The 22,350-nt window shown below is 39.8% G+C and overlaps 1 protein-coding gene across 3 annotated transcripts in view; it reads right to left on the bottom strand.

Moving 5' to 3' along the window:
• The window catches only part of dqx1 (DEAQ box RNA-dependent ATPase 1), a 57,842-nt gene that overhangs the window by 26,760 nt on the left and 8,732 nt on the right, over positions 1-22,350 (bottom strand). For all 3 annotated transcript variants that reach the window (XM_062031392.1, XM_062031391.1, XM_062031393.1), the window contains one exon: positions 21,188-21,381. In XM_062031392.1, the coding sequence (XP_061887376.1) occupies positions 21,188-21,381 (194 nt within the window). The remainder of the gene's footprint in view (positions 1-21,187; positions 21,382-22,350) is intronic.

Genomic DNA, 22,350 nt, shown 5'->3' with positions numbered 1-22,350 from the left:
CTCAGCTCCAGTGGCAGCGATAAAGCTAAAGGCCACAGCCTTACCAAAGTTTGCCGGCAACCAGCGAAACTACTACAGATGGAGGAAGGAATGGGAGGCTCTGCAGAAGCAAGGTGAACCAACCGGATCTTCAGAGGTTAAGAAATTCCAACTACTGGATAGCCTTGATGAAAAGGTGGCCAGGGAACTACGTCTGTCAACGTACAGCTCAGCAGATGAGATCTTCAGAGTCCTGGAAAACCGGTTTGGGAACCAAGCCAGCATTGCTCTTGAGATCATAGAAGAGCTACAAGCAAGACCATCAGCCAGGAGCGGCCATCCAAGGAAAATCGTAGAGCTCATCCAAACTGTGGAAAAGGCCCTTTATGATCTAAACGAACTGGATAATGCAGACGCCTTAAAGAACCCACTGGTGATTAGATCCATCGAGAGCAAACTCCCAGAAACTCTGAAGAAAGACTGGCTCACCTATGCTGCTGACAGAGGAAACACTGTTAACCCCCAGAACCGCTTCGACAAGCTCATCACATTCCTAAAGTCCCAAGAATCTATATATGAGCAACTAGATCAACTGAGCAACGTCTTTGAACCCGCCAAGGAGCAGACTAAGCTCATCAAGTATGCCAGAACAAAGTCAGCCAAGTCCAGCAGTGAAACAGCAGGCTGCATCATTTGTGGTGACCCAAAGCACAGAAGAAGACTCTATTTCTGCAGAAGGTTTAGGATCAATCTAAAGCCATCGGAGAAGAGGGATGCAGCACAACAGCTCGGTGCCTGCAAGAGATGTCTCGAGGTCCACAGCAGCGACCCCTGCAGAAACACCACGTATCTGTGCGGGAACCCAGAGTGCAAAGACCAACACCATTACCTTCTCTGTCCAGTTGCCAGACCCCAGTCCCAAAGAACACCTAAATCCAGTCCAGTGAGAGCTGAGGGGAAAAGATACACCGAAGCTCAAAAAGACTTCCTATCCAGGCTTACCCCTGAGCTGGCGCAGCAGTGTCGAGACACCTTCTGCAACGTCACATCCAGAGCATACAACACCACAGCAGTTGAAAGAGGTCTTCTAGAGGAAAATGGCTTGCATGAGTATCCAGTGATCCTGATGCTCTTTGATGCCACTGCCAACGATGGACAGAGAATTGGGACCCTCATCGACCTGGCATCAGACACGAACTATATAACACATAGAGCTGCCAGCAAGTTGAACCTGAGAGGTGAAGATGTGACACTGGTGGTTTACGGCGTTGGAGGGATGAAGGTGTCTGTTGCAACTAAGCGCTACCTCCTCAAGATTCGGGTCAACACTCCGAGAGGGACCCTCAGGTCACATCAACTAATCTGCTATGGCCTTGATAAGATTGCAGAGTTTCACAGACATGTTCCAGCTATTAAGCTACAGAAAATCTTCCCAGATGTTCCCCTAAGAGACCTTGCTAGACCCAAAGAGGTGCAACTCCTGATCAGCCACAAGGAAGGCCAGCTAGTACCCCAGAAGGTTCGTTCTGTTGGCAACCTTGTGCTCTGGGACGGCCCCCTCGGCAAGACGATCGGAGGCACACACCCGGACCTCTTTGAAGAAGTCACCTTAATGGCCCACACATCAAAGACACACTTCGCAAGATCCATGAGAACTGCAGCAGTCAAATACAGTGAACTCATCTGTAGAGATCCAATCTCCTGCCAGTCTCCCGACAAGCCCCACACCCAGTCCAATACAGCCACTAGCAGCAGAGACTTTCTGAAGTGGTGGAAGTGGGAAAGTATTGGAGCTGCTTGTGAGCCAAGATGTGGAGGATGTCGCTGTGGGAATTGCCAACCCGGGGGAAAAGAAATGACACTGGCTGAAGAAAGAGAGATGGAGATAGTGAAGAACGGGTTGATGTATGTGAATGGAGACCATCACAGCCCTGATCCCCACTGGCATGCCAAGTATCCCTGGACAGAAGATCCAGCATCTCTACCCAACAACAGGAGAGCGGTTGAAGCCACATTCCTCAGGACAGAGAAGCAGCTGGCAAAGGAACCGGAGTTGAAGACAGCCTACATGTCACAAGTCCATGAAATGCTTCATCGCAAAGCTGCAGTGAAGCTATCCAAAGAGGTTCTGCAGAGTTGGACTGGGCCAGTGTGGTACATAAGTCACCTGATTGCACCAAATCCACATTCAGTCTCCACCCCAGTGAGGCTAGTATGGAACAGCAGCCAGAAGTACAGAGGCCTGAGTTTGAACGACATACTAATCAAAGGTCCTGACGTCCTGAACCCAATCAGAGCTGTCCTACTGAGGTTCCGAGCTGGTGTCTTTGCTGCCCTCGGTGACATCCGCAAGATGTACAACTCTGTCTGGTTGGAAGAGAGAGAGGTCCACCTGCACAGGTTCCTGTGGCGTGACACTGAAAAGGCTGAAATAGAAGACTTCGCCATAACAAGGGTCAACATGGGAGACAAACCTGCTGGTTGCATAGCCCAAGTCGCCATGAGAGAGACCGCCAACTTGCCTTCATTCAAACACTTCAAAGAAGAGAAACGTGTGATAGAGGAAGATGCATATGTGGATGATATCCTGACCTCTCACAACAACCTCCAGCACCTCAAACTCCTCACATCCAACATCGAACAGATCCTTAAAGCTGGAGGATTCATCATGAAGCCCTGGGTCTACTCCGATCAAAGTGGGAGGAAAGGGCCGAGAGGTGAGAAGATGGAGTCAAAGACCATGATCCTGCCAAACCAGCTCACTGAAGAGGATAACAAAGCCCTCGGCCTTGGTTACACCATTGAGGATGACACACTACATGTCATGGTTGCAGTGAACTTCTCCAAGAAGAAGAGGAAAATGCGCCTTGGTCAGGACTTACTGAGAGATGAAGTAAGAAGACAAACCCCAGATCCATTCACCAGAAGAGAACTGTTGAGCCAAGTCTCTGGTCTCTATGATCCACTCGGCCTCGTGGCTCCTGCAAAGCAGAAGGGAGCCATCCTCATCCGAAGAGCTTTTCAAGAAGCAAAAGTCATGTACTGCATAGAAGACACCTGGGATGCCGCCTTGTCCAAAGGACTCAGAGAAGATGCCATAAAGCTCCTAGAAGACTATGCAGAGCTGAGCCAACTCAGATTCACCAGACCCCTGACACCACCAAATCCACGTGCAAAACCAAGTGGCATCACCTTCTCTGATGGCAGTGAGCACGCATATGGCGCTGTGCTGTACCTACGCTGGAGCTGCAGCCATGGTGTTGTTGTGAGGCTAGTTGAATCTAAGGCCAAGCTGACCCCTCTCGACCACAAGGGTGACCCTGTGAAGGCGGAGATGTGTGGAGCAGTCTTTGCCGCCCGGTTGAAGAACTACTTCCAGAGACACTGCCGAATCGATGTTGAGAAGTGGTACCATCTCGTCGACAGTCAGACCGTCCTAGGCGCAATCCAGCGGGAGAGTTATGGTTACCAGACCTTCTTTGCCAACCGAGTCGGCGAGATCCAAAGCAGCACAAATGTCCAAGACTGGTGGTGGATTCCAGGGCCCGAGAACATTGCAGATATCATAACCAGAGGGGCCAGTCCAAATGACTTAACTGAGGAATCCGAGTGGCAGTCAGGTCCAAAGTTCCTTCGACTTCCTGAAAGTGAGTGGCCGAAGAAATCAGCCAAAGACGTCGCCGCACAAGCAAGAGACAATATCACAAAAATACAGAAGAAAACATTTGTCGCCGTACTCACCCGAAGTCAACAGAAAGCACAGGACCCAAAAAGAGTCCAAGAAACAGAGTCCAGATTCAGAAGACCACCTGCAGCAGCAGCAGTCCAAAAGCTACTGGACGAAAGGCGCTTCAGCAATCTAAGACGGCTGGTCGGGACAATAGTATGGACTTGGAGAGCAGTAAAGAAATTCCTGTGCCCCGGCGATAAAGAAAAGTGGGAGGCAGTACCTTCATCTGGTGTCATCACTGTGAACGAAAGAGAAGATGTGTTCAGAGACCTATGCTTGGCAGCACAGGAGGGCGTACACTTTCCAAACACAACAACAGACAGACTGGTTGTTTACAAGGACCAAACAAGCGGACTCCTGATGTGTGGTGGCAGGATCCAGACCTTCAGAGAAGACCACAGAGCTGTTCCCCTGCTACCGTTCCAGGCCTGGATCTCCACCCTCCTAGCCCGGGAAGCACACAGTGAGGGACATGAAGGAGTGGCAGGAACTACACTGCGGATGCGAAAGAAAGCATGGGTCATCAAAGGAAGAATTATTGCCCAAAAAGTTGTTGACAAGTGTGTCGTGTGCAAGAAAGCAAAAGCAAAGACCTGCCAGCAAATAATGGGAAACTTGCCTGAGGAGAGATCGAATCCGGCTGCACCATTTCAATTCACATCTGTCGACCTGTTCGGACCGTACCAAGTGAAGGATGATGTCAAGAGGAGGGTGAGCATGAAAGTATGGGGCGTGCTCTTCTGCTGCATGTCCAGCCGAGCCATCCATGTCGAACTGGCAAACACGCTAACAACGGAGAGCTTTCTACTTGCTTACCAGAGGTTCACTTCTGTCCGAGGCCATCCTCAGAAGATCTGGTCCGATCCAGGTACGAACTTTATTGGAGCAAAACCTGTCCTTGAAGAGATGTACAGTTACCTGAGACGACAAAACAAAGGATCACTAGAAGAATATGCTGCCAGGAATGGGACCGACTGGATGTGGAGAATCCTTCCAGCCGATTCACCTCACCGAAACAGTGCCGCCGAAGCTGCTGTCAAGATCACCAAAAGAGCTCTACAAAGCCTTGGTAGAGGAGAAGGCCTTGCCTTCAGTGAATTCCTGACTGTACTCAAGCTGGCCGCCAACCTTGCCAACGAAAGGCCTATCGACGCTAGAGTCCAGTGCCGTGAGGACGGCATCCAATACATCACTCCAAACACCCTGTTGCTTGGTCGAGCCACACAAAGTGGAGATTTCAAAACATTCGACTACACAACTTACCCCTTCAAAAGGCTGCAAGAGATTCAAATGCAAGTCAGCTACTTTTGGAAGTCCTGGAGCCAACTCGCAGGTCCAAACCTGTTCATCCGCAGTAAATGGCATACTGCTGAAAGAAATGCTGCCATTGGAGACATAGTGTGGCTCTGCGACCAAAATGCACTGAGGGGTCAGTTCAAGCTAGCAAGAGTTGTCAGTGTGAACGCAGATCCCAAAGGCATTGTCCGAGATGTCCACGTGAAAGTCTCTCCAAGTGGGTGCGTTCAGGTGAAGACTCCAAACCCTGTCGTTAAAGAGTCCAGGTCTAAGGAGAAGGACTTCCAGGGCACCATACTGCATCGAGACGTCCGACGCCTTGTCGTCCTCATCCCGGCGGAGGATCAGGTCAGGGGAGACCAGCTCGCCTGAGAGGTGCGATCTTTCCAGGTTACACTGCAAAGATCGAGTGGGAGGTGTTGCGGCGATCTGCCTGGAGGTGCTGCTGAAGGTGTGTGTGTGTGACAGCGGCTGTGCTGCTGCATGCGCGTCACAGCAGAAGCGCTGCATGCGTGTCACAGCAGAAGCGCTGCATGCGCGTCACAGCAGAAGCGCTGCTCCGCGGCGCGCCTCACCAGGTGCGCTCTCCAGCAGGTGAGCGCAATCAGACTGATGAGCAGCGCAGACAGGACAAAGCAAACAAATGCACCCGTTTCATTCAGTGTGCAGGACGGAGCTGAGAGCAGCAGAGACAGAGACGATCACTAAAACCACGAAAGCACTTCACAAACGCATGGGAAAAAGGACTCAAACCAAACGGACTACCGGTGAGCTCACCTCTTTCCACTGGACTGTTTAATCATGATCCGACTGTTGAAGTTTATGCGCTGTGATTGATGGCAGAGCTCAACTTCAGAAGAATGTTTATTTAGATAATTGAACTGTTAAATAAGGTACAATTGGTGCTTATTTTGTTTCTTTTCTTTATCTTATTCACCACAAATATTTGTTTTACTTGTAGAGACAAGAAATGGGCAATTAGGGCGCTTAAAGCCTTGTAAATGTAATTTGAAGTATATTAATATAGAGAGTGGATTTTGCTTTATTAAAAGGCAAAGTAAAACATTTAATTCATGTATAAAAATAGTATTTCTGTTAAAAGTGTTTATGTTAAAAACTACAGTAATATTGGTTTAAAATGCTTGATTTCATATGAATTAATAGAGAAGTGTCAAGTTAAACTTGTTGTAGTAATTCATGTCTAAAGTCTGTATAAAATAATTTAGGCTAAAACTTAAGGTAGAACACGTTGCTTTAAAAGTAGATGGTTCTAACATGTGAACTATATTTCTGTTTATTTAATGCCTAATTTACCTTATTAATCTAAGTTAATTAAGTTAAGTGAAATGCTGGTTAATGTGTATTAATTAATGTTAAAAATGTACTTACCTTTATAAAATACCTGAGTTAATGTACTTACTTTGTTTGTTGCAAAATGCTGTATTTTATTTAAAAGCTTTTATTCTTGTGTGTTTAAAGGTTTTTCACCTTCCAAGATTCCAGTTAATAAACTGAAATACGAGTGAAATCCTGAGCCTCATCGAGTCCTTCCTTTTCAAGTGTGGGAAGCCATGTCGTTATAAATACACCTGACAGCAAGTATGACATGTCTTCAGCTCATCACTGAGCTTGTTCCACCATTTAACTCCTAAAACTGAAATACATCTGTATTTTATATTCGTTCTTGCTTTACCTATTTCAAAAATCAATATCCCCCGTAAATTATAGTTTTCTCCTCTTAATTGAAATAACCTAAGAATACAAGCTGGAAGGCTAACATAATTTCCATTGTTTTTAAAAACACAATATCTGAAAATTTTAACACATTAGAACTTATAAATAATGGATTGGTATGTTCATAGTAGCACGCTTTGTGTATTATTCTAATGACCCTTTTTTGAAGTTAAATTATTGGGTCTAAGTTTGTTTTATAAACATTTCCCCAAACTTCAACACAATATGTTAAATATGTAAAAATAAAACAATAATATAACATATGCAGACATTTCTTATTCAGCATGTGTTTTACTTTATACAGAATAGCAATGGATTTGGATATTTTTCCCTTTATATATTCAATATCCGGTTTCCAACATAATTTATGATCAATTATTATTCCCAAGAATTTAGTTTGATATACTCTATCAATTTCCACTTGATTTAATTTTAATTTTGCTTGACAATTTGTCCTTGCACCACTAAACACCATAAACTTAGTTCTTATCATTTAATGATAACTTATTAATATCAAACCATTTTTTTAGCTGAATCAACTCAACCTCTATTATCCTCAACACTTCCTTCAAGTCTTCTCCTGAACAATATATATTTGTATCATCTGCAAACATAATAAATTTCAATTTATTAGACACTGAACAAATATCATTTAAATATAGTATAAATAACTTAGGTCCTAATACAGAGCCTTGTGGCACCCCACAAGTTACTCTTCTTGGCTGTGATTTAGTCTTATTAATTTCCACATATTGAGATCTATTACTTAAATAACTACTTAACCACTGTTGTGAAACACCTCTTATGCCATAGTTTTCCAACTTTTGCAGAAGTAAGGAATGGTCGATTGTGTCAAAAGCTTTACATAAGTCAATAAATACTCCAACGGTGTGTTGCTTCTTTTCTATTGCTGTAGCTACGTTTGCTACAAAGTCCATCACCGCTAGGGATGTAGATCGATTACTCCTGAAGCCATACTGCTGATCATTCAGTAGCTCATGCTTGTCAATGAACTTATCAAGTCTATTTACAAATAATTTCTCAAGAATTTTTGCAAATTGAGGTAGTAGAGACACAGGTCTATAATTTGAGACCATGTGTTTTTCACCATTTTTATAAATCGGAATAACTTTAGCAATTTTCATTTTGTCAGGAAAAGTTCCAGTTGATAAAGATTTATTACATATATAAGTAAACGGCTTCAGGACACAATCCACCACTTCTTTAACAAGTGACATATCCACGTTGTTACCATCGACAGATTTTTTGTTTTTAAACTTTCTGACCACTTCTAACACATCACTTTCACAAACTCCGCCAAGAAACATATAATTTTTTATGTCAGATACACGCTTTAACTTTTTCTCATCATTCATTTTAAAATGAATATTTTTTGCCAAATTTGGGCCAACATTCACAAAAAACATATTGAATTCCTCAGCTATTTCTTCTATATTTTCAATAATTGAGTTGTCATCTTTTACCAGATAAGCTGTAAAATCCTTTTTGCTAGATTTTTTAATCATAGTATTAAGCACATTCTAGGTTTCAATGATATTATTTTTATGTTTATGCAGCAATTGTTCACAATAGTTTTTTTGTTGCAGCCTCATGATACATGTCAATCTGTTTTTATACTTTTTATATTTGTCCTCATTTTCTTTTGTTCGATGCTTAATAAATTCCTTGTAAAGCCTTTTTTTTTTTTTTTACAGGCTTTTACTAAACCCCCTGTTATCCATGGTTTCTCCCTCTTTTTAGTATTTTGCTTATATTCTCTCAATGGACAATGACGGTCATAAAGTGTCAGAAATACATCCAGGAATGTATCGTATGCTTCATTAGTATCCTCCACAAAAACATTTTTCCAATCCTGATTTAAAAGATCAACCTTGAATGCCTTAATTGCTTCTGGTGATTTTATTCTAACAAAGTTATTTATTTGTCTTTTTGTTTGTAAGTTTGGCTCCTTGTTCATTTGGATCACTGTAAAGACAGGCAAGTGATCACTTACATCAGTCACTAAGAGTCCACTTTTTCTATTCCCATCAAATACATTTATAAAAATATTGTCAATCAGTGTTAACAGATATCATTCGACAAATCTTTTTTTGATAAAGTATAGGGATTTATTCCATTGCATAGTTTGATTTTTTGCTTGAATCTGCTTTTTGTAGGAATATTTAAGCCTCTTTTGTACTCAGACAGTTGGCGTGCTGTTTGCTGGACAACAGCTATCTTAGCTTGATCGACCACCACTAGTTTTCAATTCCGGGAAGAAGTCACGTGTCAGAATACCAGCTAATAGTAATTAATCGTTGCTGAGAAACAACCTGTAGAGTGCGGATAGTAGATACAAAAAAAGTGGGTAAATACTTATTTCCAGTAAGGATAAATCGAGGCAACTGGAATCTTCTTGTTTGTAGAAGACGTTTCACTATTCATCCAAAATACTTCCTTAATTCTAAATGTTAGGTGCAGAGTTTCCACCAATTTATTGTCTCTGCTGTGTGAAGGACAGTCGTTCAGCAGCCCCAACAGCAACAACAATCCTCGTGAACTATTGGCCACCCGCCTCACTTCTGATTTTCACAGAGGAGACAAACATTTCAATATGGTCACTGTTCAGTTACCACTAGCTCAGTATCATAACGGTTTAGAGCAAAATATACAAGTCAGATAAAAAAAAAGCTGAATGTGATGGTGTGGATTCATACTCTTAAGAAACAAATAATTTTCAAACAATTTAACAGATTTTCCCAATATCCATGAAAATGCCTTTTCAAACTGCTGGGCCACAATTCCTACTACACTCGCAAGGACTTCAAGTCGTAGGTAAATGTGACACATATGCACTTGATGTGCCTACAACTGTATGGAGACACATCATTTCTTTACATCTGGTTGGGTCCAAGAATTAAGCATTGATATCTGAAAAACGATGTTCCGAAAACTTAAGACTATATCACACTAGGATAATAAAAGCGTTGCAACAGTCAGCCTTAATGCATTTCCGCAGTTTGATGATTTTTTTGGGATGTGCATGACATGCAATGCACGTTTGCGGGCCAAGACGGTGTGGGGTGAGGGCGAGCGCCGGCACCCAAGTGCGGGAGCATTGTCTGGGTTTCAAGGACTAAAGCTCCTGAGTGGGGCTGACGTTAACACTTGCGGGATGCATCCCTGGAGAAAGATGAGGCGTGCGGTGTGTTCAGGAGTTAATATACGTGCCTGATGGCAGGTCTGTTGGTCATTCTCCAGCAGGGTACGGCAATGATGTCACAATGCATTTATTGTTCCTAATATTTAGATTCTTAATTGTAAATGTATTCAAAGACTAACGGCGTCTTACTTGCTGATAGTAAAACCCTAGTCAGTAACTAAATATGGAAGCACTAAAAACTACAATATGGCTGATGGGGAGAAGACACAGTCAAATTGGAGGAATGTACATAAAACTGCCCACAAAACGGCGCATCCTGGAGAGACGGTCAAAAAGCAGTTTGAAGATGGTCTGTAAAACATCCATCCATCCATTTTCTACCGCTTATTCCCTTCGGGGTCGCGGGGGGCGCTGGAGCCTATCTCAGCTACAATCAGGCGGAAGGCGGGGTACACCCTGGACAAGTCGCCACTTCATCACAGGGCCAACACAGATAGACAGACAACATTCACACTCACATTCACACACTAGGGCCAATTTAGTGTTGCCAATCAACCTCTCCCCAGGTGCATGTCTTTGGAGGTACATAATTTATGAAAATTTTTGACCAAAGAACCACCATTGCATGTTATGTGAAATGTTTTAAATGTAGAAAAAAATCATAATATGACCCCTTTAAGAAACTTTTAAGCTGTGTTTCAATTTGGTGGCTGCATCCTTCACAATGCACATTTGTGGAGTGCTGACGAATATGTCCTTTTCTACCATTAGCAACAAGTGTGCATGTCAAGTATCCTTGCATATTTTCCTTTCAATATTTACACACAAATAGGTTGACACATGTCTTGTTACATGTCTTATTATTGTGTAAGTGGAATAGTACATACATAAATGGACTGATTGTTGTTTATTTGTAGACATGTACATTTTTTCAGGAAATGTTAACTTTTATATGTGCCTAAATCACTTGTGTTAATGTGATCTTCTGTTTAAGTTTTTTCAGCTTTTCTATTTAGAACAATCAATGAGGAAATGAAATCAGAAGACAATTGAAAGGACAAAAAAGCTAAAAGAAATGGATAAAAAAAAACGCATATACAGGTTTGGATGATCATTTGAAATATATTTTGACCTAAAGATATAAGTGCTGAAACTACCGCTGTTGTGATTTATTTTCTGCCTTAACTGCAACTATTCTAAAATATGGTTAAGATATTCAGCTATTCCAAATGATAATACACTTAATATTTACAAGTACAGTTGAAAGTACATCCATTTTACAACAGGATTAAAACAAAATTCATCAATTGCTATTGTAGTCAAGGGATTACTTTGATAAATTACAAAGGTACGGTAGTCTGGGCTTTTACAGAACACATTTATATTCACAGTTATATTAAAACATCTTTAAAAATAGTATCTGAATAGTACTGTGTGATATTGCTGTATGGATTTTAACAAGAAAGACAAAGAAGACCTCTGCCCTTTTGAAACATCATATGGATTGTCTTCAATGTCTTTCTGGGGGTACATATGTCCAATTACAACAACATCAAGTGGTTGACTGACATACAAGAGTTTATTTAAAAACTGAACTAATAAAGTAATCAATGTATCATAAACCCTCCATAAACTATTTCATAACTATTAAATAGGAATTTATAAAGAGAATCATGCTTCCTTCAATTAAGAATAAAAATTATTTTATGCATAAATAATATATACAAAATGGGTAGATATTGAAATAACCTATATAAAGCCAATTTTAAAAATAAAGTTGACGAGCATACTCTACAAATTAGGTAGGTAGTTAAAAAGTAATAAAGTAGTTCACTATATTGTGTTTAAAAATACAAGATTTCTCTCTGATCTGGAGATAAATCTGCTGACCGCAACCATACACAAGAAAAATATGAAAAAACTTTAGCTTCATAATTTCGTATTTTGTTGAGTTTTTCCTTTTCTCCACCTAATATAGTCTGAGGTTGTGAGCACGTGACACAACCAGGAAGTGTTGCAAAGGCTAAACCATCCTGCTTTACATCGGCCCTCGCGTGGCTGGAAGAGTCTCTCCAGGACCCACACTTCCTTGACCGCATGGGCTGGGTCCTTGGAAGAATGCGTCCTCCGAATTAAGACACAGCTAATGACTTTAGCTGCAGACTTCTTCTGTTCGTTTGATATTGTCATTACTGCCACAAGTGTACCCATATGTACCACAGCTAAGAAATATATTTTTGGCGGCCCAACAATGGGGCTCCTCCTATAGTTAAGAAACACCGGAAGGGTGAACAAATCCAGCGCTCGTAACTCGTAAGACGAAGAAAAAACACCAGCTTCAAAATATGAAACTCAACAGCCACCCTGAGCCAGCATCAAAGTACACAAATGAAGTCACTTGCACAAGTTAGCCACAAAGAAAAGCTGTTAGACACAGCTGTTCGTCAGAAAAGTGCAAAATATTCTACCAGAGAAAGGGCCAAAGAAATATGAAATTTCCTCATTGAAATAAAATGATGGCACTGGAGAGAGCTGGCAAACAAAGCTCGTCTCATATTCTACCTCATATGCGGGGCAGGGAACCTGCAAGAGCATGGAGGAGGGAGAAACCCAGCCGCTCTCCTCCAGTCCACAGTTAGTCAGGCTAAACTGTCAATCAATCTTGGACGCCAAGACAGGACAGAAAAGCACCCACACACACTGGATTGCTTCCCGTACCAGCAAGTTCCGTAGTCCAGAGATAAAACAATACAGCCAAATAAATTGACAGCTGTGATATCATAGATGCATGTCAGAAGACCCTGCCCTCCACCATCGCTGAAGACACTGGACCCTGTCGACCAGCAAACCCCCTGTAGCCACGGTTTGTACATCCGAACCACAACAAATTTTTAGATGTGATCGCTATTTGAATGACAATAAAGGAAGTCTAAGTCTACACTCTTTTACACTGTGATAGATGAAAATAAGGACATGAGTCAATGTTGATTTACGCTTGTGATGTTAGTTCTACATTATTGGTGATGTCATATTTGGTTAGGACTAATCTACGAGTACAGGTTGTCATATCCACTTTGAGTCTTTCTCCAGCTGTAAAAAATAATATACATAAAGAAGTTATCAGTGTCGGTCCTGAGAAACAGGAACTTATCGGTATTGGTAACAGCTTGAAAAAATATATTGTGTATGAATAATCCATTCTATGCCTTTCCATTCTATAAGTTTCTTAAAGATAACTAATCATATGAGAGGATAAGAAAAGCAATTTAAAAAAAATATATAAAAAAAATATTCTGAAGACATTTGAGCCACATTTCTCTGCAGTCTTGTTTGTTTACTGAACTTTTCGTCACAATCTTAGGAACACTAACATTTTTGCTCGGACTTCACTTGACGCATTGCTACGACAATGCCTGTGTGCCCCACAAATGCTTGAGGGCGAGACCACTGCAGCCATAAATGGTGTCACATGCAACCCAACAATTGTGACCACTTCCAGGCATGATTGTAACTACTGTACCACTTAGGACACTGAGGTCATATCCTCTGTATTTTTTTTTTTTATTGACAAAAAGAAGATAAAACTGACTGCAAATACACTTTGAGAAAGAGATCACTTACACCTACATCACCGTGCAGTAGCTCTTGTTTCTATACAATCTTTGGTCATCCCAATGGTTTGTACAGACCGCCTACAGTACAAGAGTCCATAACAGAAATTCACTTTTAAATTTATCGCTATTCCCACATACCACACCAGATAAAAAAAGTATCCGATCAGACCAAAACGTGCCATTTACATAACATTAAATTACATTGACGTAATTTAGGATGGTTTCACTTTAATGAAATAAATGTGAATCTGTTGCTGCGGACAGAGTTTATGTTACCCTGTGCACACACACAAATATAAACATCTGAAGGTGTATAGGCCTAAAATAAATATTTACATTCATGTAATTTCAGTGAGTCTTTGTGGATGGTGACTCTCTGCTCCATATCCTGCATATTGATTTTCATGTCAAAGCGCCCTCAAACCACCAAATTTTGACCTTAATGTTTTTCAAATCTCGGTGACCGCCCAGCCCCCAGGGGACACACCCAAATAGGGAAACTCCACACCTACAATCTAGATGTGTAAAAAGCCTTTTGGATGGAAAGTGAAACATCGGAAACAAAGAAGAAACCAGTTGCATTCATTCAACCTTTGCAGATCACCATGACCTGGATGGCTGAGAATTAAATAACTGCAACATAAATGGAACTACATTGCCAAAATGTCCACATTTAAGAACTAAGTACACACTGTATACAGGATATCTACTGAAGTGTGCTGATGGAAATATTCGATTTGAGACAAAGCCACAGTTTAAAAATCAAATCAGTCTTTTACTGTAGTTGCCAAATACAGCAGGGGCTCTTAGTACAGTAAAACCTTTCCCATAGTGTGTTGACAGCACAAAGGGGTTTTACAGAATGCAATACTAAACGCCAGCAGCAGAGGTCACAATAGCTCCTTAAATATTTTCATGTTATGGACAACAAAAATAGGACAGCTCATAAAAATATTAATGAACAGTATTCCAGAGGAAAATTCAAGTGACTGGCTAAAAAGTATAAACCTCCATTTATTTGTTAAACAATTGGAGAGTTTAGTGAAGGCAAAAGGCATCACTTTACACTACTGCTGTAAATAATTTACTGCCACCTTGTATAACCAAAGTGCAGAGAACAAAGAACAAGGTGTGGCAGCATCAACAAAAAAATAGATCAAGTGACATTACTACACAAAACTGTTGACATTCAATAATGTGACCTTTGTAAAATAAGAGAAGAGATACTGATGATCAGCATTGTCCAAAGTGCACAACCCCAACTCAGTGTAAAAATACAACTACCAAAAAAACAACAAAAAGGTGAGACATAAAAAGAGAAAGTATAAGTGTTGCTTCTAATTACCCAAACTTGACATACAGGCTGCTTTCTATATAACTTCTTAGAACAATGGTTCTCAAACTTCTTTCACCAAGTACTACCTCAAAAAAAACTTGGCTTTCTACATACCAACATAATGACCCACAATAAAATACAGTAGCGTAGTAGGCCTAAGCATTCATTAAAAACAAGGCAGAGGTTTTATTTAACAAGTATATTTAATAATTTTGGCCACTGTAATATCACACACTAGGGATGTAACGGTATCAAAATCTCACGGTACGATATTATCACAGTATTAAGGCCTCAGTACGATATCACTGTGATACAGAATATGCAGGGTTCGAATTTAACCACGGCAAGTGTCCGACTGCCCTTGTCACTTGCCGTATTGCCCTAAAAAATGGACCCGCATTGACGGCAAGAACATGCCGTGACCGCCCTTGACTTTTTACTTGTTAATGGACTAGTGATGAAACGATAAACGGTATAAAGATAAAACGCGGTAAAATTCCAGACGGTTAGTAATACCGTATACATTTTCAATTAATGAAAATCCGTCATTTATTAATAATGCAATTAAGGCAACACTGCTTACTTTCTGAATACTGAAGCGCCGCAGCGTCTGCGCATGTGCACTAGAGCCGTTCTGCTCGCGAAACGTGGCGGCGACTTCACAGACTTTGCTCTGAAAATGTTCCCTCCGAGCTAACGGCGCTGATCGCTTCGTTTCACTTCATTTCACTCGCTTCTACTTCCGTGGAGTCTCGGTGTGCGATTAAGAGCGCAATGCTGTTGGAGGAGAAAAATATTTGATGTTGCAGTTTGATTTTGAACGTGCAGCTCACGTCCTTCCGTCAGCTGCTGGGACTGAGAGTTACCATGCAGCAGGCGATGTGTCAGGAACGTTGCCACAACTTGTTTATAAAGTCTGTAGTTTGTTGACTGGAATGCTCACTCGTCCTTTATTTTAACTGCTAACTTTGTTAGTGTTCCAATAACATTCACACTAGCTCAAATGTTTTGTCATCTCATCGAATTGAACGCTGGCTGAGTTGTCAGTGAGGCACAAAGATTGTGTATTCGATGTATCACTCCTCTTTATTTTTTTTTGCCAAACTGTTACACTGAAGTACATGGTTGTTGTTGAAGAACAAAGCTTGTTTATTTAACTTTATCTTCATTAAGCCAAACTGCTTTGTGTTTTCAGAATCAGAATCAGAATCAGAATAGTTCTATTGCCATTGTTTGAGAACGGGTTCACAAACTAGGAATTTTTCTTGGTGCAATCGTGCAACATATATTGCATATGTTTTATATTGATATCAAAAAGTAAACCATGTTTTTTACAATACTTGATTTTTTTCATTCCACAAAGTAATTACTTTAATAACTATTCATGTGACATAGCATTTTCTTAATGTTGTATGGTGTAGAATTAATATCTATATGACCGATTTCTGCTCAAACGTTCAATGGATACAGCATGTACATGTACACACATTAGTACATGTAAATATGTGTACATAACTTAAAAAATACCTCTCTCTATGAAAATGCAAACATAGAGATAAAGGCATCATGTAATAAAATATCTGACACGGTGATACTATTAATGAACAAAAACACAAATATTTGTCTTTAAATATATAGATAACGTTTTTCTAGAGCATACTTATTAGATATTACAAATTACATGATGGCGTCGCGTTCACACCCCAACACTGTTTTACCTAACATAATGAATAATCATGATTAATAATCGTGATTTCAATATTCAGAAAAATAATCTTAATTATTATTTTGCCCATAATCGTGCAGTCCTATGTGTAAGACTAAACCTCATATATGAACACTATTTTTATCTATATGGACAAAAAGTGCAGTTACGTCTTATGTCAAAAGGGTGCCATCTTTTTATTCATTTATAGTATTATTTTGTTTCTGCCTTATTAGTTTGTTTATAATGCTTGTGTTGCTTTCATATGCACATTCAACTGTCTATTTGGGGTACATGCATACATTTTGAATGTGATGTTTGAAGGGGTTCTTTTAGTAGCTTTTGATAATTTTAAACACATTTAAAATTACCGCGATAATAACCATGTAAGAAATTCTCATACTGGACAATTGTAACATAATTGTTTCGTCGAATAAATTGATTAAAACACCCCGACATTACTTTTTTTCTTACATTTTCAACTGTTTAAGGCATCGCATAATTAACATTAATCGGTATAAACAACATGGGCGCAGCCATTTTGGAAGCGTGAGTCAAAGGTTAACCGACAACGAGAACAGCCGAGTTGTTCCAAGATTTTCCGAGAGATACATTAGTTGCATCAGGGTCTGGAAGGATGTCACGTGTTCGGTGAATTTAGGTCAGGCAGCTGTCAAAATGCAGAGTAAAGAACAAATCAAAAAAGAAAACACGAACAATTACAGGCTGTTGGGAAAAAATGTAGCAAGCTGCACAACTTCTTTAGGTAGGTTAATTTCATACTTTAAATGGAGTGCTAAATTAGTCGATCGTTTGCCCTCGAAACTCAGCGGTTCCAGACCTGTCAATGTTGTTCATGTGCTGTATCATGAATGTTTCAAATATGAGGCCTGAATATGTCCAAAAAATAAAAGACTTAAAAATGTTGTAGTGTGTAAAATGAAGTACCAGGAATGTTTAGGATAAACACACTTATTATAATTGAACACGAACATAATGCTGAAATGTTTTAATCATATTTAAAACTACAAACATGTTTTTTAAGTGCAAATAATTGTGCAGGAACATCCAATGTTTCAAGCAAATATTAAAAATAAATTACTTATCGTTGATGTCTATAAAGTGACAATGTAAACATTGTGTGTACCAAGTGTAAAACAATAATGTATGCTTTAGTGTTCTTAAACTTGTACTTTGTGAGAAGCTGTGTCCTCTACAGTGGCAATTTTTTATATTAGTCTGGAAAATGCTGTTTTCTCAGAAAAATTAACTAACAACTTAACTTTTGATAATGTAAATACCTCACAAACTGATGGCTTGGGTGACTTCAAATTAGAGATGTCCGATAATGGCTTTTTTGCCGATATCCAATATTCCGATATTGTCCAACTCTTAATTACCGATTCCGATATCAACCGATACCGATATATACAGTCGTGGAATTAACACATTATTGTGCCTAATTTTGTTGTGATGCCCCGCTGGATGCATTAAACAATGTAACAAGGTTTTCCAAAAGAAATCAACTCAAGTTATGGAAAAAAATGCCAACATGGCACTGCCATATTTATTATTGAAGTCACAAAGTGCATTATTTTTCCAGCTTGGAATTTGGGACATGCTCTCCCTGAGAGAGCATGAGGAGGTTGAGGGGGGGGGGTTTAGGGGTAGGAGGTAGCGGGGGTGTATATTGTAGCGTCCCGGAAGAGTTAGTGCTGCAAGGGGTTCTGGGTATTTGTTCTGTTGTGTTTATGTTGTGTTACGGTGCAGATGTGTTTGTCATTCTTGTTTGGTGTGAGTTCACAGTGTGGCGCATATTTGTAACAGTGTTAAAGTTGTTTATAAGCCACCCTCAGTGTGACCTGTATGGCTGTTGACCAAGTATGCATTGCATTGACTTGTGTGTGTGAAAAACCGTAGATATTATGTGACTGGGCCTGCACGCAAAGGCAGTACCTTTAAGGTTTATTGGCACATTGTACTTCTCCCTACGTCCGTGTACACAGCGGCGTTTTAAAAAGTCATAAATTTTACTTTTTGAAACCGATACCGATCATTTCCGATATTACATTTTAAAGCATTTATCAGCCGATAATATCGGCAGTCCGATATTATCGGACATCGCTACTTCAAATACCTTTTCTGGGTCGGACTTGTCCAGGATGTGCACTGCCTTACGCGAGAGTGCAGCTGGATAGGCTCCAGCCCCCCGCAACATCAAGAGTGACAAGCAGGGAAAAATGGATGGATGGCTGGATTGAAGATTTATCAAGTACCAGTATTTCCTGCAGTGTACCATTTGGGTGATTTCCCTCTGTGCGGTGTGTGGTGACTAGCTGGCTGTGTTGGCTTGGAAACGCTCAAGACGAAAATGGCACGCTTTGCTCTGCAGAACACAGACTTTTTTTTACCTCCGCCAAGGAGGTTATGTTTTCGCCAGGGTTTGTTTGTGTGTTTTTGCAAAATAACTGAAACAGTTATGGATGATTTCGATTTTTCAGGAAATGTCCAAAAACAACTCCTCGTATCTACTAGAACACTTCACCTTCTTCTTATGGTGTTCCTATGCACACGATTCTGGGAGATGTAGTTTATTTTTTAGAAATGGCCAAAGCTAAAGCGCCAGAAAAGTTTTTGTTTGATACAAGCAGTAGAAAATGCATGTATGGATGGAACATATCAAAAATGCCACTCATCCTTTCATTTTTCAGGATGCGGTCCTGAGCCTAAACGTCCCTAGAGTAGATGGAATTTCAAACATTTGTTTATTTCCGTTCTGTCATTCCAAGCAGCAAGGTAGATTAGGTTTTGGTGGAGACTAAGAGGTATTAAGTAACATAATCATAAAATACATTTATATTTGCATACCAATTAAGGGGAGTAGGAAGTCTGTTGGCAGGTGTAGAGATTGGAGATATATATACACTCATTTTCAACCCATATTCAGTTGAATATGCTACAAAGACAACATATTTGATGTTCAAACTGATAAACATTTTTTTTTTGCAAATAATCATTAACTTTAGAATTTGACGCCAGCAACACGTGACAAAGAAGTTGGGAAAGGTGGCAATAAATACTGAAAAAGTTGAGGAATGCTCATCAAACACTTATTTGGAACATCCCACAGGTGTGCAGGCTAATTGGAAACAGGTGGGTGCCATGATTGGGTATAAAAACAGCTTCCCAAAAAATGCTCAGTCTTTCACAAGAAAGGATGGAGCGAGGTACACCCCTTTGTCCACAATTGCGTGAGCAAATAGTCAAACAGTTTAAGAACAACGTTTCTCAAAGTGCAATTGCAAGAAATTTAGGGATTTCAACATCTACGGTCCATAATATCATCAAAAGTCTCAGAGAATCTGGAGAAATCACTCCATGACCGTGACCTTCGATCCCTCAGACGGCACTGTATCAAAAGCCGACATCAATCTCTAAAGGATATCACCACATGGGCTCAGGAACACTTCAGAAAACCACTGTCACTAAATACAGTTCGTTGCTACATCTGTAAGTGCAAGTTAAAGCTCTACTATGCAAAGCGAAAGCCATTTATCAACAACATCCAGAAACGCCGCCGGCTTCTCTGGGCCCGAGATCATCTAAGATGGACTGATGCAAAGTGGAAAAGTGTTCTGTGGTCTGACGAGTCCACATTTCAAATTGTTTTTGGAAATATTCGACATCGTGTCATCCGGACCAAAGGGGAAGCGAACCATCCAGACTGTTATCGACGCAAAGTTCAAAAGCCAGCATCTGTGATGGTATGGGGGTGCATTAGTGCCCAAGGCATGGGTAACTTACACATCTGTGAAGGCACCATTAATGCTGAAAGGTACATACAGGTTTTGGAACAACATATGCTGCCATCTAAGCGCCGTCTTTTTCATGGACGCCCCTGCTTATTTCAGTAAGACAATGCCAAGCCACATTCAGCACGTGTTACAACAGCGTGGCTTCGTAAAAAAAGGGTGCAGGTACTTTCCTGTCCCGCCTACAGTCCAGACCTGTCTGTCCCATCAAAAATGTGTGGCGCATTATGAAGCGTAAAATACGACAGCGGAGACCCCGGACTGTTGAACGACTGAAGCTCTAAATAAAACAAGGATGGGAAAGAATTCCACTTTCAAAGCTTCAACAATTAGTTTCCTCAGTTCCCAATCGTTTATTGAGTGTTGTTAAAAGAAAAGGTGATGTAACACAGTGGTGAACATGTCCTTTCCCAACTACTTTGGCACGTGTTGCAGCCATGAAATTCTAAGTTAATTATTATTTGCAAAAAAAAAATAAAGTTTATGAGTTTGAACATCAAATATCTTGTCTTTGTAGTGCATTCAATTGAATATAGGTTGAAAATGATTTGCAAATCATTGTATTCCGTTTATATTTACATCTAACACAATTTCCCAACTCATATGGAAACGGGGTTTGTGTGTATATATATATATATATATATATATATATATATATATATATATATATATATATATATATATATATATATATATATATATATATATATATATATATATATATATATATATATATATATATATATATATATATATATACACACACACACACACACACACAATACGATTATTATGCAACCATTATCCATTGTTCTGACCTGAGCAAGGTGTCTGGTGTACAACTGTCATCATGAGCCACCCTGTAGCCCACCTCCAGACCCAGGCTGAGGTCCATCTCATCCGCCACACGAAGAGCCAAACTCACTGCTGCCACTGAATGAGGCTGAGAACAGCACACCTTGCCGTGAGAAAAGTCATAGGACAAAGCATACTCCACACACCATTGTGGCACCTGAAAGGAGATATGAGGGAGAGAAAATATAATATATTATGGTTTGAGTTTTTTTTCCGAACATACATATAATTACAACATGATACATCACAATTTCCAGTTTCTCTTTTGAACATGTTCGAAAAGGAGTAGGAAGAAGCAGATCTTATTTAATCTTACCCCTTTTACACATCTAAATTTTAGGTGTGGAGTTTCCTTAACACTTTTGTTCACTTCCTGTTCTCAATTTATTCACAATATGCTTCATAAATAATAACATAAAAAATAGATGAATAATAGTGAAGTAAGTTGTATATCATATGGTGAGATATATAAGATTATCAATAAATTCAGAATGTTTATCATGGTTCTTCTTCTTTGTACTTTGTAAACACTTTAGGTTTGAACAGTTTCTTAAAATGGATCATATTAGTACAAAGTTTGATTTATTTACTTAATCCATTCTATAATTTAATCCCACATACAGATACTAAAGGTTGTAAGTGTTGTACGTGCATACAAATGTTTTAAATTACATTTTTCTCTGAGGTTGAATTTCTCTTTGTTAAGAAGAAATGTTGTATGTTATTGAGTTGCAGGTTATAATTTGCTTTGTACATTTAGCTGTTTGCAAATTCACTATATATTGTAGAACTTCAATGTTTTTGATTCAATAAATAAAAGGGTTTGAGTGCTCTCTACATCCAACATTATGTATAGTTCATAGATTCTAGGTCCAATACATATTTAGCTTTATTCATTATTGATGTATTTCTTGCCACTTTATTTTGTATAATTTTTATATGAAATGTCCAGTTCATTTTATCATCCATCATTACACCTACATATTTGATTTAATTTAGTCTTTCAATGTTTATTCCGCCTATTTGTATTTGTGTTTGACTTTCTCTTCCACTGTTACCAAATAGCAATATTTTAGTTTTACCGAGGTTTAGGAATAGTCTGTTTTGGTCAAACCATCTCTTTAAT

The sequence above is a fragment of the Entelurus aequoreus genome, linkage group LG21 (genome assembly GCF_033978785.1).
Source record: "Entelurus aequoreus isolate RoL-2023_Sb linkage group LG21, RoL_Eaeq_v1.1, whole genome shotgun sequence".
In the NCBI taxonomy this organism is placed as follows: Eukaryota; Metazoa; Chordata; class Actinopteri; order Syngnathiformes; family Syngnathidae; genus Entelurus; species Entelurus aequoreus.
The sequence above is the reverse complement of the archived record's forward strand: the minus strand, read 5'-3'. Positions and strand labels throughout refer to the sequence as shown.